Source organism: Syngnathoides biaculeatus, chromosome 1 (genome assembly GCF_019802595.1).
Source record: "Syngnathoides biaculeatus isolate LvHL_M chromosome 1, ASM1980259v1, whole genome shotgun sequence".
NCBI lineage: Eukaryota > Metazoa > Chordata > Actinopteri > Syngnathiformes > Syngnathidae > Syngnathoides > Syngnathoides biaculeatus.
Window position 1 is genome coordinate 10,196,830 of NC_084640.1, and position 18,057 is coordinate 10,214,886.

Below are 18,057 nucleotides of genomic sequence, written 5' to 3' on the forward strand. Positions count from 1 at the left end.
GAGATCCTTTTTTTTTTTTTTCAAACATTTAAACTGTAATTCTGACCTATGTAGTACTCGGACCATTGCTCTTGATGCAACAGGAAATGTGACTACCTGTTAACATTAAAAAATATCACTTTCACCTTCGTTTGGGTCGCTTTCAGAGCACTCGATTTTAATTTCACTCTTAGTAATTTTTTACGTTTCAACGTTTTATTATCGCATTCACACGCTATTTGTCCCCAAATTAAACTGTATTTGTGGGGTAACGATACGGGTAGATAGAGAATGGGTTTTATTCTGAAAGCCGCTACCGGAAACTTTATTGTTGTTCTTCCGTCGCTGGGCTGTGAGCTGAAGGAGGAAGCCTCAACGTTTGACAGCTTGCAGAAAAGGTAACGCGGCGCACGAATGAATGTGGTTAAGTCAGTTGGGTGGGAATTGAAAATATTTGCAATCTAATGTGGGCTTTCGTTACCGGTTCACTGCATTGCTGCTGGAAGTATTACAACGTGACGATCGTGAACTAGCTGCTTGGCTAATTTACACGATTTATCAATGAAAGTGGCTACGGTTGTATTAAACCATCGTGTATGCAGGTTGCTTTCCTGATAATATTGCATTGCTCACACAATTTCTAGAGAAAAGTTCATTTATTGCTCAACAGCTGAGATTGTCTTGGTCAATTCATGATGTGAGAAGGACTTGACTCACAGTTGTACAAAACAGGAAAAATGTCCTGTTGGTGTAATGTACGAATGAATACGAGATTAAAATTTAAATCTCGCGAGAGCTGGGTGTTTTAGTTTTTAGTTAAAATGTCAATATATTTTGTTTAAAAAAAAAAATTCCGAGAAAATTTGTATGAATATATACATATATATAATATATCTAAAATATTTTACATTTTAATTGTACATTATACAAAAGTATTTTTTTTTATTTAGGAAAAAGTTCCACTGAGGAGTATTTTTAAAAATACATCTTCATTTTTGACAAGGTTTATTAATAGAATAATCATGAATTTTTTTTGAAAGAATAGTGGTATATTTTAAGAGGAAAATCATATTCTTTAGATACAACATAACATTACGAGAAAACAGTTTACAACATAAATAGTCATTGTATGCAACAGAATTCTTATTTTTCAGGTATTTCTGGTTGAGAAAAACTTTAAATATAAAATACAACTTTTGAGGAAAAAATGTGTGGTTTTACCAGATTGATGTACATATTTGAGAACATTGAATTTTTTTCACGAGTTTTTTTTTTTTTAAAGAGGAGGTTATATTTTTGGAATAAAAACTGATAACTCATTTTTGTAGTTTGTAATTTTCTTTTGACAAAAGCTCATCAAAAGTTGTATTTTAAAAATGTACATTGACTTCAGTATGGGAAAACCCCCCCCCCCCAATATATATTTCAGGCCTTAATACTCTTGCAATTCTGTCCCAAGGAATCACAGGGGAAAATGAGTGTCCCCGATTACATGCAATGTGCCGAAGACCATCAATCGGTGCTGGTGGTTGTCCAGCCGGTCGGCAACGTGCCCGAGGACCAGTTCTTCAAGATCTACAAGCGCATCACCAGCGTGAGCCACGTGAGCATCAGGGACTCCCAGCGCCTCCTCTACATTCGCTACCGCCACCACTACTTGCCCGATAACAACGAGTGGGGCGACTTCCAGACGCACCGCAAGGTGGTGGGCCTGGTGGCCGTCACCACCTGCGGCTCCCCCAAAGACTGGCCTCTGACGGCCGAGCACTTCCACAGCCAGAAGGAAGTGTACGGCTCCACGCTGTACGACTCCAGGTTGCTGGTGTTCGGGCTCCAAGGGGAGATAGCCGAGCAGCAGAGGACGGATGTGGCCTTCTACCCCAGCTTCGAAGACTGCGCCGACGTGGAGAAGAAGGTGGAGGACTTTGTGGAGTCCATATTTATCGTGCTGGAATCCAAACGGCTGGACCGTGCCATCGACAAGTCGGGTGACAAGATCCCTCTGCTGTGTGTGCCCTTTGAGAAAAAGGACTTTGTGGGTTTGGACACTGACAGCAGGTGAGTGCAGTTTTGTATGGGGGTCCAAACTAAGGTCCGAGGGCTTTTTGCTCACCAGTTTTTTAGTAGCTAGTGGTATATACTGAAGTTACTGAAGAGACCCCATGATATACAAAAATAAAAGACTGTATTCTATGCAAACAAACCACCTTTAGATGAGCTGAGGGCTATTAGTAGTTCCGTCCTGAGAGTTAGTTATATAGATTAAAGGTGAAGAATGTCAAAGTGGACCTTGGATTCTTTATTTATTTTCCATTATAACCCCTGAAAGAGAGTTTGGACACCCGTCTTGTGAATTTTCCAAGGCGATTTTATGTGCCCTCCATCTTCATTTTTCTTTGTTCACCTTGCTTTATTTTGTTCTGCCCTCTTTTCTTTCATACTGTCCTGTGAGTTTATTTACGGGGGCAAAAAGGTGAGCTATTAGACTTCCTCTGTCTAGCCTGTGTTGTTCCCAAACAAACCTCATGATTCCAAACCATTTCCTCCCCTAGTGTTGAATACAATAGCTGGATATTTGTAGACTTGCTGGAGTGTGGAAAATGGCTAGATATCATGGAACGTTTTCGGTCCATTAAATGTCCGTATTCTAGTTATATTTTTGTGGAAGTACGGCCCGCCATTTACGCTCATTAGGTAGTTTTAGTGGTAGGTTAACTTTCATTTGATTGGCTTATGCTACGCAATTGAAAGGCCGAAATGTACATTTTCTGGAAAATGTAGCGGCAGTGTCGTGAAACGACGCATTATGATGTGGTTGACACCACAGCTCAGCGGACAGCTAAAGGAATTTTTTTTCCCCCCCATTTTGTGTGTTTATGTAGGGAAAAATGAATTCACGTTAATTTATTTCTTTCATGTTTTGAAATGAAAAAAGTTGGAGGTCAACCGGCATGACTTTTTGTTTTCGCGTTTGCCCCCTTTCAATGGCGTGATCGCATTTGTGTCACAGCTCTCCTTTGCTCGTGTTCACCCCCTTCGTTTATTTCTCCTCTCTGATCCCAGCTGAAATCCGACTCAGCAGTGGCAAAATGTTTGTGTCGTATAGTTTCGGCTGTCCCAGTGATACCTGTTGGAAATAAACTCACAATTTCCCCTCCTTTGCCCTTCAGGCATTACAAAAAGCGGTGCCAGGGACGCATGAGGAAACACATCGGCGACTTGTGTCTACAAGCGGGCATGCTGCAGGACGCCCTGGTTCACTACCACATGGCCGTGGAGCTGCTCAGGGCTGTTAATGACTTCCTCTGGTTGGGGGGTAAGACTGGCTCCTGAGAGTGGGATGAGGTCTTGTTTTTGGGACCTCAGTGCACACCTTCAAACTGCCTGTCGTATTTATGTTATTTTTATTAGACTGGCGGTTGTCAAATTGGTGATGGGGTCTGAACCCCCACCACAACCCCTGCAAAAAAAAAAAATAATAAATTATATATTATAAATTGTCATATAATTTAATAAAAAAACCTCATACTACACATGGGGACATTTTTAAAAAACAAAACATAACTTGTATTCCTCCCTGCTTTGCTTTAAAAGCCTTCCTATAATTGTGATAGGTAAAGGCATCTTTTCCAGACTAAAAAGTATATTATGAAAGTTGTTTTATTTTCTAAATTCCGCTTGTTAAAATGATCCCTCCCGCCTCATTAAACTTTATCTTTTAAAAATACAATTTTATTGTCATTAGATTGACTGTTTATCCTGACAAAATGCCTTTTGTTCTTGTAATAATGACTATTTAATGATGCTGCTTTGTGCCACAGATTTTACTTTCTCAACTATGAATTTGTTATTGTAACAATCTAACTTTTTCCACAAAAAGACAACTTTTTTTTTCGTCGTATGGCATTTAGTGATACACATGGTAGTTATGCTTAGATGTTAGGATTATGAAGGGATGTTTGGAAAATATTTCTCCAATGTAATGACGAAAAAAATTGATAAACCCTACCAACGATTCCCAGTCTTCATTGATTCATAACACATTTCAAATTGGAGAATCTCACAGCAATTATTTGTCAACAAGATATTCAAAAATCTAATTTTCCATGATATGTCCCTTTTTATTGTTGTTTTCCAGCTGCATTGGAGGGTCTTTGTTCGGCCTCTGTCATAATTCACTATCCCGGAGGCACGGCGGGGAGGACGCTCCATCACAAGGGAAATATCTCTCAGGCAGTGGATGCAGGGAAGCGCCACAGACCAGGTGAGATTGTAAACTGCTAAATTGCCCAGGATTAAATCAAAATTCATGTGAAAGTGTGTTTGCGTGTGAGGTCCTGTAAACTCTCACTGTTCAGGTAGGCCGTCCTCAGTTCTCACTGCCGTAAGCGCGCTAGAGGACGACGATAAGGCACGACACAGTAATGTACAGTACTACAGTGTGTGACGTTTTGCTTCATAAAACCAGTTGATTCAATTAATTTATTTTATTGCTATTTCCTTAAATTGTGGCTCAACTCAACTGCAGAGTGGCAGGCCTTTAGTCAGGGTTGTTCATTAGGAAGGAGGTCACGAAGTTGTAATGCGCTGTTGCCGATATTAAACTAAAATCAGCATTTCAGGAAATATTTTGTTGAAAAAAAAACACTGCTAGACCATAAATATTTAAACACAAGAGATACTTTATATATTCTGTGACATTTTTGTTTGATTATCCACAGTGAGATTTTTTTTTTCTCATGACCTAAAGTTTGGGAAACACTGTAGCCCCTTTTTTTGAGGAAATAGTTATTTATGAATGTTTGGAACCCATTTTTGTTTTCACTGCGCATCACCACCACTGCTTGATTTGTTGCTTTCCGTTTATTAACACAGAATTAACACGGTGTTCCGTTCCACTTAACTTCAACCCTGTCTCACGTTTGATGTTCGCCTTTGTGAAGTCTATTTTTATGCCACACTCTCGAGTGAGCTCATCATAAAGGCCCAGTGTTCTTTATTCACTTTTAATAATTAGGGTTGTCAAGCGAGGTCTGCTTTAATCGACCCCAATCACAGCAGATCAAATATCTGGCGAGCAGCCTTTCTGGCACAACCCAGATGAGCCCTGCCAACATCACAATTAGTTCAGTCATCTTCTTTTTTTTTTTTTTTAAACCCCTGACCTCCCTTGCCTCCCGTCTGATACTTTTAGATTGCGTATGCGTCACTGCATGCACTACCTGCCACATAATTGGCTGATTACATACAGTATACTTTACTGTGTTCCTGTCCACAGGATCCAGATCAAGAGTCCTTGCCTGCACGTTTGCACCATCTCCATTCCCCAATTAATGAGACTAATAAAAGTTTTTTTTTTTTTTTTTTAAGTTCTACAAAGATGGCGTTTTGGGAGTCATAGACATTAAAGGGACAACATTCAACCAATTTTTATTTTTTAATTTTTTTTTTATTAGAGTCGTTGGGGGGAAGAGAGATAAAGTTAGTTGGACAAGTTTTTCAGTTCTTTATTTGGGCCTACGAGGAAGTTTCCTTAAATATTAAAATAAGCTTTCTTAGTCTCACAATGGGTAAATAAGCAAGAGCATTGTAGTTGCACATTTACTTTTTATTCATTTCTTATTGAATAATTGTTTGCGTTTTAGTTGATGATAAAATGACATCAATAACATAAACAATTTTACACATTTATGACATTGTTATTTAATAATTGTAATGAAATTATAAATTCCATTACAAATGGGAATGATCATTCTTAAAATAAAAAAAAATTGATAAGAAGTTGTCTACCTCTGCTTTAAAGTCTTCTCACAGGTGCTGGAAACTTTTTCAAAACGCTTGAATTACAAAATCTTTTTCACAACAAGCTGACGGAATAGGCGTGCTCGTCTCCCCCCCCCCTTTTTTTTTTCACGTGTACTTTCTCTAAACAAAAAAAAAAAAAAAATGCCTGACTGGTTTTCAAAAGCGTGAGCCTCAACTCTGAGAACATAACGCGGCCTGATCCATTTTGCCTTTGAAGTGTAGCTGACGTTAGTTTTTTTTTCTTCCCGTCGATTTTTCTTATTTTTTTTCCCTTCCCCTCAAGCTGCTGCACGTCTTCTGCCTTATGCTTTCAAAACCACACGTTCATACTTTAGTACCTTCCAAAGTATGTACAGTTTTGCTTTATGTAAATAAGCACAGGTTCACTGTGGTGAAAAAGGTTAAAAATGCTGTTCATAACAGAGCAGTCGAAAGCTGTTGAGTGGAGCGTGGGTACTAACACTGCTAACATTGCCCTTTGTGTCAACCTTCATTCTCTCTCTCTGTAGGGGCTCAGGAGGTTCTCATTGACCCAGGTATGACCTTTAACCAAGCGTAGCCTCTTCTAGTCGCACCCCCCTCTGCTTGGTTGCATGAGTTTCTAACTTCATCCCAAATCATAGCCACCCTAATTCCTGGAAATCATTTTTATTAGTTTTGATTATTGTCTTTGCTCTCCCTTATTTGTTCAGCATTGTTTTATTTTGGGTTTTAGTTTTCACCCTTCAAAGTATTCCTTATTCTTGGGAGTGAAAATTACTTGGGATTATTATACTTCAAGTCAAGATAGACTATTTTTGTTCCCAGTTTTTGAAACCCATTCGTGGGCAGTGTCCCATTTTTGGGACATCATGATTTTCACGCATTATATCCTTCAGTATATCAAAATATTTAAGTGTTTTAATCTTATTCTGAGTCTGGATTTTGGAACGATACACTAAGAAAACCCAAGTACCCTCTCGCGGGCAGCGTCGCATTTTTGGGACGAGATTATAAATTAGTAAAGTTATCATATAACTTAACCATAAACGAAAAAGAAGTGTTTTTTCCTTGATTGTGGCCTGTTAGGACACTTTTATTGCAGTAAGGCAAAAAATTGCCACCCTGCCCATGAGTGGGTGAAAGCAGTTTTACGGTGTCTTAACAATATGTCTATGATATGGTTAAGTCATAATATCCAATTGATCACCAATTATAGAACACGTCAAAAATTTTAGACCCACATTGAAATAAGCCTGTTTTGAGGGGCCAGCATAGTTGAATATGTAGACTTTTTCACTTCAAGCAAGATATTCTTTCTGTAAAATATGTTAAAAAAAAAAAAAAAATCTGCAAATGGAACTAGTATGAGTGGAGTTGGTAAGATTCCTGAAATAAGAGCTTGTATCTTCCTCCCTTCTACATATTCACAAATGCAAACAGTTTGCCACAGGGCTGACTAATTCCCCCATTGATTTTCATTCACGGACGCAGCGCTTCATCACCAAGCCGCCAAACTGCACTCGTCAATTTTGTGTAGCAAGATCTGTGCATGGGGGGCATGCGGCGGACACATTTGGGCAACCACAAATACCAGATCCCATGTCGGGAAAAACTACCGTAATTTCTCAAATAATGCGAGAAATTTTCCCAAAATATTTCCAAAAAGTTAATAGAGTGGTATGGATGAAAAATAAAAAATAGAATCACATTGTATAGTCGTAAATAGGTACATAGAGTTGTAAAAAATGCGTACGTATACATTTCTATATGATATTCGTCGCTGCGGAACCCAAACTCTTGGGATTAAAAAAAAAAAAAAAAAAAAAAAAGGTTCCTCACAAAAGCCTTGGATGGCACAGAGGATGACATGCGGTGGGAGCAAGATGGAATATTCATGATGCAATGCAAAAGGCACCGAAACTGTACCAAGCCATCAATGATGAGTTCCACAGCAATGCAGCAAAGGTCGATACTATGGATGTTTTTCGGATTCGGACATGCACTCATTATCGTTATTATTAATGATTGTTGTACGGACAGTTTTTTGATAAACAATACAAGTACAAACCTAGCAAAATATAAATACAGATAATTTCCAATAATCTGAGCATATAGGTAGCGGTAAATTGATGGTGCGCATTGTACACAGGTAGAAGGGTTTTCCCGTTTTTTTTTTTTTTTAGGTCAACTTTGGGGGTGTGCATTATACTTCAGGACGCATTATACTCGAGAAATTACGGTATATGTCGCATATCTGTGCATCCACCTGTGCAGCTCTACTTGGCTTTTCACTTTGTTGTGTATCACTTGCACGAAAGATATGGATTGTCACCCGGCCTAGCTGCCAAGTCATTGGCGGATAAACGGTAGGGCCGATATTATGCAAACCAGCTGCAGTTACATCAGAATTAAGAGTGGCTTACTCATTGCCTCACTTTTGGAAGTAGGCACCTCACAAAAGATTTATTTGCTTGTTTAATTTCACACTTGATTGGTGTGCAGTCACTCCAGAAACTCAAATATTTGCATACGGCATAAGCAATTAAAAAGTCACGTTTTCTCGTGTTTTAGAAGCACCAGCAGGTGGCAGTACCAATTCAGTGTCTACAAGTCTTATTTAATTGATGGGTCATTTTTGTTGAAGCATGTTACTGAAACAAATTTTTGTTTTATTAAACATATAACGCAATTGAAACTTGCCCTAGATCTTAATCATTTTCTATCTGGTTGAAAGGTGTACTTTTCCGTTTTTCATCAAATCATATAGAGTGCAAGGGTAGTGGGCTACTTGGGAAGTCAACTCCTTGATGGCATTTTAGATATGCCACACACATTCTGCACAGCCGACCAGAGTGTTTTGTTTGCATCTGTGGATTATTCACGCATCGAGCAGCGGAGTCAAGTCCCTCCTGTTGGCTTCCTTTTCCCATTTCGTCAATCTGGCAGCAGACCGTGCCGTGCCGCCTTCCATCCCAAACTAATCTGCTCTCCATCTCTTTTCCCGAGTGCAGGCGCCCTCACGGCCAACGGCATCAGCGCCGACACCAGCGCGGAGATCGGGCGGGCGAAGAACTGCTTGAGCTCGGAGGATATTATTGAAAAGTACAAAGAGGCTATCTCCTACTATGGAAAGGTATTTCATTAATGGTACATGTGGGGTTTGTGGAATCATGGTAATAGATTCTTGTCAGATTTTGATTTTTTTTTTTTTTTGTGCTATTAATAAAAGCTAAGTAATGCAAATAAATACAAAAAACAAGTCTAAAAGATTCAATGAAAATGGATTGCACTTTAAAGTTCAATACATCTGAACTGTATTTGGCAGTAAATTCTTTTATTTGCATAGGAGAGAGAATCGTAGATTTTTGGGGAAAATATTTTTGTTTTTTTTCCCCCTTATATGTAGATAACACATTTTGTATTCAAAATTTCATAGTAAAAAAAATTTTTTTTCAACTGTATGCTTTTGTTGAAAGTGACAAACATAAACCCAAACACATTATTTAGTGAAACATTTTAACCTTTTATCCCTTAGCACCCATTCTAAATAAGAAAAGGGTGTTATAAAATAAATGCATGAAATATGCATTGTAAAACAAAAAAGGCAAAGTAGAATAAACATACAGGTGTATTATTTTTATTAGTTATGTGGCTGATTCAAAACTTGTTTGGTGTCAGTCAAAAGAAAAGCAAAGCCATTTGTGTTTTATAACCAAAGGGGTGGGGAACAAAACATATCAATGGTCATTTTTTTTACCACTGAATCAAGAATTTATAGTAACAAGCCATAAATTAGTGTCAAATCTGACTCGTAATAACCACCCAAAGCACGAGGGGGCAGTATTAGATTGATGGCATTGGGTTTGAGGGCAATATTTTGAGTTGTTGCTGCTGACAGCTGCTGTTTATTACTCACTTGGACGTGGGGGACATTACAAACACGCACATGACGAGTTTCAGTCCCTGGGAATCAAACTTTATGAGTCAGCAGTTGCTGGACTTCCAAGATGTATTGACACAAAATACACATGAACAGGACTGCTCTCTTAAAGTATGAGAACGGCAAGGTCAACGGTAAGTTTTTCTTGTATGCAAGTTTTTGTTCTTTGCTGAAGACGTTTGGGTTTCACATCAAAAGATGAATATGAGACAAAGGTTCATAAAGCCACCTTGTATTTCATTTTGTGTTTTACATCTATATTTTAAACAGCTCAGTCCCTGACCCCCTGACTTCACGTCTTGCTTGTTTCTGGGGGTGTCCCCCTTCAGTCTCCTTTTCAGGAGGTAAAAGGGATTCTCGATTGGGTTAAGGTCCGGTGATTGACTTGGCTAGTCTATTCGTTCTTTTCTTGCCGAACACCTTTCTGAAGTCCTTTGTTGTGTTGGTGTTGTGTTCTAGGTCGTTGTCTTGTTGCCTGATAAAGCTACTCCTGATTCGTTTGGGCGCATTTTTCTGTAAATTGCCAGACAAAATTGTTTTGTAGAGTTCAGAAGTCATTCGACTGCGATCATTATGAGTTACATCATCAATAAAGACTAATGTGTCTGTTTCAGAAGCAGCCACGCAAGCCCAAGCCGTGATATTACCTGCCTACCTTTTGGATCAGAAGCAGATCCTGTCTTTCTCCATATTTTGTTTTTTTCCATCGCTTTGGTAGACATTAATATTCTTCTCAGCAGTCCATAAAACATTGTACCAAAGCTTTTGTGGCTCATCTCTGGATTTTGCAAAATACAATCTGGCCTTCTGATTCTTTTTACCGAGTGGTTTGCATCTTGTAGTATGGCCTATATAGTTCCAAGTCTTCTTCAAACAGTGCTTTGTGATAACTTCATCACTGCTCTGGAGAGGTTGGCTGTGATGTCACAGATTTGGGGATTTCTTCATCTGTCATCAACCGCTGTTGATAACCTTGGCCACCCACATTGGTGTCTGTTGCTTATTACACCCATAGTTTCTTTCTTTTTCAGGACATTCCAAATTGTTGTCTTGGCTCTGCCCAATGTACAATAATGCAGATAAATTTTTCTCCCATAGGCAGTTTTCTGGTCTTCGGTTGCTTAACAGCAAATGCAATTTTAACAGTTGACCCCCCCCCCCCCCAAAAAAAAAAAAAAAAAAAAAACACAAAAAACCCAAACAAGCACAATCTAATGTTTAAGCAATCAATCTAAAAGAAAAACACTCATCAGTCACGTTCCAATGCTTTTGGTCACTTGACATAAGGCGGTCTGTCCTGAGTTAACACATCTAGATGTAAATACCACAAAATATATGCTGGAATTCTGAACATTGGACTCATATTCATCTTCTGATGATGATGATGATGATGATGATGTCTTCAGTACTGCAACAACAAAAACAAATGAGTTGACCTTGCTGTTTCAATACTTTTGGAGGGGACTGTATATTCCTCAGAGCTTACGGAGTGCTGAAAAGGCTCATTACCTGTTGAGGACTCAGGGCTTTATCTTCATCATCATAATTGTCTTTTTTTTGCACGCCCCCTACCTGTAGCCAGTTCTTTCACAATGAAATTACACAGCTGTTCAGTTATTAATTGAATTTTAATGAGCAGACAATGAGTTTGGAAGTGGAGGGAAATTAATGGATGGCAAGATAAATCAGATTTTTTTTTGTCTCTGTGATAACAGGAGAACGTGGAAAGCAAAAAAAGAAAAACAAAAGAAAGAAAAGAAAAAAAAAAAAGATTGAAATGTGATGATGTGTTTCCTTTCACCAGCGCAGAGCTCCGAGAAGGGAGTTCTTGTTATTGCCACGTGGGAACAGATGTTAAAATTAACTCTGCAGGAACCTCTTCCTTCTTAACTGGCTCCACAGTATAAGAATGCGGGCGTGATCGAACTGGAGGCCTGCGTGAAGGCGGTGCGGGTGCTGGCCATTCAGAAGAGGGCTCGAGAGGCTTCGGAGTTCCTGCAGAATGCCGTTTACATCAACCTGGGGCAGGTACGCCATCTTGGTGGAACCAACGACTTTTTCTGCTCGACTGGATGAGCTATGAGTACGCTTGGAATAAGGTAAAGAGTGGACCCCTGCCTGCTATTTTTGGAGGATAGGGACCGAGCCCGGATGTGTTTTAACAAAAATGACTGAATACTTTACACCCACTACAATTGATGTGGAAAAAAAATAGTAAAATAAATTGTTTTTGTGAAAAATGGATATAAGCCCCACCCCGTCTCTCTTGCCCTCTCTCTTTCTCTCTTTCACATATATATGTACACAAAATCTGCAAACACAATACCTGTGCATACAAGTCATGCACATAAAACAATGAATTTTTCACGGTACAAGAAAAAGCAGGAATTACATCCTGTCTTGATGATCCTCCTGAGGAGGCACAAAAATCTAGAATTTAGCTAATAGCAAGGAATTGGTTCCACATAAGAAAAAAAAAAAAACTTTGGAGGAGGTTTACCCTGCCCAAAGTCAGCTATGTTAGGCTCCAACTCACACGGTGACCCTACTAAGGATAAGCGCTATATTTACATGGCCGTGGTGGAGGTAATTTCTCCCAAGTTGATCATATTCCTCATACTTCTTGTCATCCAACAAAAATTAAGGACCCATTGATTGTTTGTGACTTCCGCTCGCAGCTCTCCGAGGAGGAGAAGATCCAGCGGTACAGCATCCTATCCGAGCTGTACGAACTGATCGGCTTTCGCCGCAAGTCGGCGTTTTTCAAGCGTGTCGCCGCCATGCAGTGCGTGGCCCCCACCATCCCGGAGCCCGGCTGGAGGGCCTGCTACAAGTTGCTGCTGGAGACGCTGCCCGGGTACAGCCTTTCCCTCGACCCCAAGGACTTCAGTAAAGGTAATTCTGAAAATTTACAAGTATTGTTTAAAGGAAGAATTATTTTATTATTATCTTTTTATAATGTTTGGGATTTTTGGAGCCAGTGAGCCACAGATTGACTTCTTAATACACACTATTGTAGTAAAATAACAGTGTACAGTAGATTGAGATCGTAATTGAATTGTCTTGAGATTGCTCTTTCTTTTTTAGGGCCATAAGTACATTGCAAAACCTAAAGAAAAGTATGATGTTTTTTTTTTGTGTCATCCTACATACAGTATATTTTGTCCTAGAGTTGAACAATGTTATAATTTTTATTTATACAGTATGTAAAGTCAAACAATGGTGAAAAAAATGAAGTAATGAACTGTTGGATTAAAGATACTGTGTATTTATTTTATATTTACAGTTAAAATAGTTAAAAGCAAAGTAAGAATTTTGCAAATATTTCATTTTGATTTAACACAAAGCTCGTCATCATGTTTTCATGGAGGACAACAGAAATTATTGTTGAGAGGCTGAAATTTCAAAGGATTTGGGCAATTTTAAATTTAACATGGTTTTTAAATGATTAATCAAATGTAAAAAAATAATTTATTGATTCATTGTTACACCTCTAATTTAAGCCTCGAGATCCCGGACCCATTGACATTAAGCACACTATAATATATTCAACACACATTTTTAAAACATGCAGTTAACATATTTGAACACTATTTATTTTCCTGATGTAAAATGTATAGCTAATGATGATGAATGATGATAATGATCACCTTCTCCCCTACTTGGGAATGGCTGATTGGGGGGGAAAAAATGCAACCCCCACGCGAGCTGCCATAAAACAGCATCACTTGTATTTTCACTTGTGGACGCAGCACTTCATTACCGTTGTGCCTCTTGCCTTATGCTGACCATTTGCGAAACATTTGGGTGTATTGCTAATTGGAAGGTAAATCTCTGCATCTATCAAAAATCAGTGCAGCTCTGCTTACCTTTTGCTTGGAAATGGCTACTCTTCACTCACCTTATCCGTCAAGTATTGGGCCGAGAAACTCCCTGTGAGGGGGGGCTTTTCTCTTTGAAATTAGGACCGTTGTTTCATTGCAATTCCATGAAATACATTTAGGGAAATGCGTATGAACATTGCAAAAGATGTAATTGTTTAAGAATTGATTGGAGAGCAGGCACTCCATAGACCACACTGTATACAAGCATTTCAAAATCCCCCCATTCAAGTGTAATCATTGACCTATGTAATACAGACAGATTTAGAAAGCACAGCTGGTCGAGTACGGTAGTACAGCTTTACCAGACAAAGAAAGTCCAGCATCACATGCTCAGGTTTCGCCGTCTTTCCAGGAGTGCCTCTTCAGGCTTTTCTGCATTCAAGCAAACACTTGTCGCACAAAAGAGAGATCGGCCGCTTTTGTCGGGGCTCCGCGACAGGCCTCTCGGTTCGGCAGACTCTCAACCCCTTGGCTCTTTGCAGCCACTCCACAGCCTTTTGAGCGCTTGCAACATAAAAGATCGAACACAAGGGCTCAGGGACATCGGCGTTATCTCTCATGATCGCTATTTAAGAGACACGGAGAGAGGATTCGTCTCGTACAATGGCTCGCTTCGTTTGTCCTTTTTATGCGGTGAATAGCAACAAGCTGCAGGCTGAGTGAGTCAGTTAACGTGGCCATCCAGGTTTTACTATTACTGTAGGATAGCGATCACGCAAATAAGCACTTTGGATGGACAGTATTACCTGTATAGCTTCCGTTGAAAATACAATGAAACATCTGAAGTAGAGCATTTTGTTTTATACAGCGTGTCATCTTACTTCTGTCCCGAGTCTAGCCTCCACGACTCTTTCCCATAACTTCATTGTGTGGCTCATCATCTTTATTCCTCTGTAGTTTCCACAGTTCTGAACATCGCCTTTATTCTTAAAAATGGGGACTAGCACACTTTTCCTCCATTCTTCTGGCATCTTCTCTCCCGGTAGTATTTGTTGGGATTTGCGAGTTTGGACCCTATGCGTGTTCACGGATCGAGGAAGAAATGACCAATGATTAGACGAGTAAATCGATTTATTACAAAGGAATGTGCAATACAGACGTCTGGGTCTTATCTAGGTATCTGCCGCACACGAGGCGTGTGTCTTCTGGCAGGATAGCCCAAAGAAAAAGACAAAAGCTGCTCGGTAACACAAGGTTTTTATATGTATGGGGCCATGGTAAAAGTGGCTGCCCCCCCTCCCACTCCAGTATGTTCCTGGGCCAGGATAATAACTTTGCGCTCCTTATCTGTTGTCATTTGTCTCCACGGCAAGGCCTGGGCTAGGAGAATGCCACCAGCTGGTTTCTGCGCACAAAGATCAAGGACAGCCGCCGCGCAGCACAACACATACTTGTCTGATTAGCAAACGGACGACGCTTTATCTGTTGATTAAATGTATCAGGTCATATTTAAGCAAATAGTGAAAGTACAATAAAACTAAAATAGTCTTCATATTCTATTGAATAATTTGGTACAAAACTCCACAGCCATCTCACCTAATTGCTTCCAGACCTCCACTGGTGTGTCATCGGGTCCAAGTGTCTTTCCATTTTTCATTCTGTTCATTGCCTTTTTAACTTATCCCTAACTATTGAAAAATGTACATTAGTAAGAGTCCCCTTACTTTATAATAAGATAACTCAAGTAGATACTTGGCAGTTCAAATGTGTCCTAGCTTTTGAGGTTTTGCTGAATTCTAGCTTTTTGAGTCACTTTGGGGACCTTAAAATTGCGGGGATTTCCATGTGAATAGGTTTGCAGGTTTACACACACAAACATGCACACACCCACTGATTGTCATCATAAAAATAAAATACAGACAAACGGGTATCGGTTGGATGGTGGTTCAGGTCCAAATTAGAATTGTTCCTCAAGCCGCGCCAAGTGTGACTGCACTTGGCGGGAAGTGGTTTTGTTTGCCTTTAGGCAGTTGGGATGAGATGTAAGTTTGTCAAGCAGTACGCTCGGTGATGCATTCTAATGAGACGGATGCGCTTGACGGCGATGTGGCACTAATGTCTTTTTAAAGGAGCTCAAGACCGTGCTAAAATCCCAAGTGAGCGCATCCTTCTCTGTACATATTTCACTACAGTTTCACAAAACAAATCTTTTTTTTTTTCGTTTTTCACCCGCTACAATTTTCCCCTTAATGTTGCATTTAATAGGTACTGCCCCATTTTAAAAGCACCACTTATAGCCGTTTTTTTTGGGGGGGGGGTTTGGCCCAAAGTCAGCTAATTTATTTTTAGACCGCTTCGTGTCCGCAGATTCACAACGGATAACATAGCTTGTGAAAGAATTGCATTTAGAGCTTGTTCGGAAGACGGCAGCAGCCAGAAGGAATAAACTTCACGGGAAAAAAACGCTGACAACTCAAAAGCATCTCAAATGTGATTTGACATTATTGCGAGTCGTGTTTGTGTGAGATTGTTTTTCCAAATATTCGCCCGCCTCTCCTCTGCGGTCCCTGTCAGGCTCCCCTCCCGCCTTTTCCTTTTCCTCTGGCTTCTCTTTCTTTTTCCCACTCGGTGAGTCAACAGCGGACAGCTGGGAGTGAAGCAGGCACTCGTAGGGGGTGCTGAGAGTTTTATGTAACGGTTGGTTTTAGGCTGGTATGCTTTTAGGGTGTCACTGGCTATGATGGTACCACGCTCATGGACCACTTTTGACTCATGAGCTAGCTCGATAAATAATGTTCTGTCACCCGGATGTCACACAAGAAAATATTACGCTTGGGAAGCCTTCCATTACCCTTTGAAAACGAGATTAGTCTCCAAAAAAAAACCGTTTTTCTTAACATTCTTTTGTTTTTATGCAGTACATTGCTATTATTAAAAACAAAACTTTTTTTTCCTGCCTGCACTCACAGGAAACAATGAGGCGCTCTAAAATGCCCACACCAAGCTGCATTTTGGGCTGTACGCATACAGTACCTAGCTTGCTTTTAATTGTATGTCACGAATGCGCCGGATAACTCTTGACGCTAAGAGTGGTCTCCAAGATTTTTTCTGGTTAGGGAGAGGCAACGTTTTAGTCATGCCCCCCAAAAATTGGCAGAACCGAAATGTAGAAATGTAGTTTAATGGTGTATTTCTATTAATAAGTATTACATACAGTAGTTCTCTGTCTTTGCAGTTAGAAACAAATCACTGAAATCCCTTGACAAGCTTTGTTATATAAATGCTTGTTACATACAGTATGCAATTTGTTTGATCATATCCTGTTGTCCATCATTGTTGGTGCACATTCTCTGAAAATGATGAACCCAAGTGATCGTGCCTCAACTTTCGGCCTCGTCCATGTGCTGACTTTTCTTCTCGTCATCTCTCACGCAGGCACCCACCGAGGCTGGGCCGCCGTCCAAATGCGTCTCCTGCACGAGCTGGTGTACGCTTCCCGCCGCATGGGTAACCCCGGCCTCTCCGTACGCCACCTGTCCTTTCTGCTGCAGACCATGCTGGACTTCCTGTCCGATCAAGGTCGGTGGACCACACAGAGACGGAGAGCGTGAGAGAGGAGAGAGAGAGAGAGAGAGTAGTACGCCTTGATTACATGTTCTTTTTAAACCCACTTCTTTTTATACATGGGCTTAAAAAACATTTAGAAACAGCCACCCTGGCCTTTTGTGATAGCGGCACTGTGCTCATTAGTGTGCGGTGGACAACAAAGCCGCTTCCTTCTTGGACCGAGCGCAATATTGCGCTCTGACCAGAAATCCTGCGACGCCAGTTTGAGCTTTTACCGAAACAGCATGAGCCGGACGATCTCCTGGCCACACAATAGAGGCCACCGTTAATCCTTGCTTGGCTTCGAAGCGTGTGAATGAACACGGGGATACGGGAAGAGGAGTTGCGCTGTGAACAAGATGAAATGAGCTTGGCCAACGGAACGTTACATTTGAGCACAAGGAGCTTTCGCAGCTTTCTTTAGAAGCCAGCGCTAATTCAGGATTGAGTCAACGCAGCAACCGCTGTACTGTACATCCATGATGCAACAAAATGCCATCATTTAAACCCTCTTGCTTATGTGGTTATGAACTTACTGCATATTCTTTTAAGTGAAAATGCAGTGTTTGACTCCTTGTAGCCGCCGTGTTGTGCACCTGTTGATTCACATCAGTTTTAACAACTTTAAGATAATTACGTTTTTTTCGTAAGTCCCTTGATCTGAACGCATCATCTTTAATGACACCTGAATACTTCCAGTCCTGTTTTAGATCTTTATGGTGACAAACAGCAAGTTTAATGAGGAAGTTGATTTAATTTTTTTTATTTGATCTAAAATTAAAATATTGCTTTAGTGTCACCTTGGGATTTATCTGATCTTCGCATTCAAGTATCAGATATTTACCCACATTAAGAAGAGACCAGATTCATTTCCAAAAATATCTAATTCCATGCATATTTTTTTTGTGATCCACGCAGTCA

General features: G+C 40.1%; 1 protein-coding gene across 3 annotated transcripts in view; it reads left to right on the forward strand.

The window, feature by feature from the left end:
- The first annotated feature begins 238 nt into the window (after window positions 1–238).
- Window positions 239–18,057, forward strand: part of trappc9 (trafficking protein particle complex subunit 9) — a 107,963-nt gene continuing 90,144 nt past the window's right edge. Inside the window, exons 1-9 of one of the 3 annotated variants that reach the window (XM_061815205.1) lie at window positions 239–377; window positions 1,439–2,037; window positions 3,150–3,295; window positions 4,118–4,243; window positions 6,294–6,320; window positions 8,778–8,899; window positions 11,609–11,734; window positions 12,385–12,601; window positions 16,966–17,109. In XM_061815205.1, the coding sequence (XP_061671189.1) occupies window positions 1,454–2,037; window positions 3,150–3,295; window positions 4,118–4,243; window positions 6,294–6,320; window positions 8,778–8,899; window positions 11,609–11,734; window positions 12,385–12,601; window positions 16,966–17,109 (1,492 nt within the window). In that variant the 5' untranslated portion in view covers window positions 239–377; window positions 1,439–1,453. The other 2 variants (XM_061815194.1, XM_061815213.1) reach the window with 2 other exon arrangements.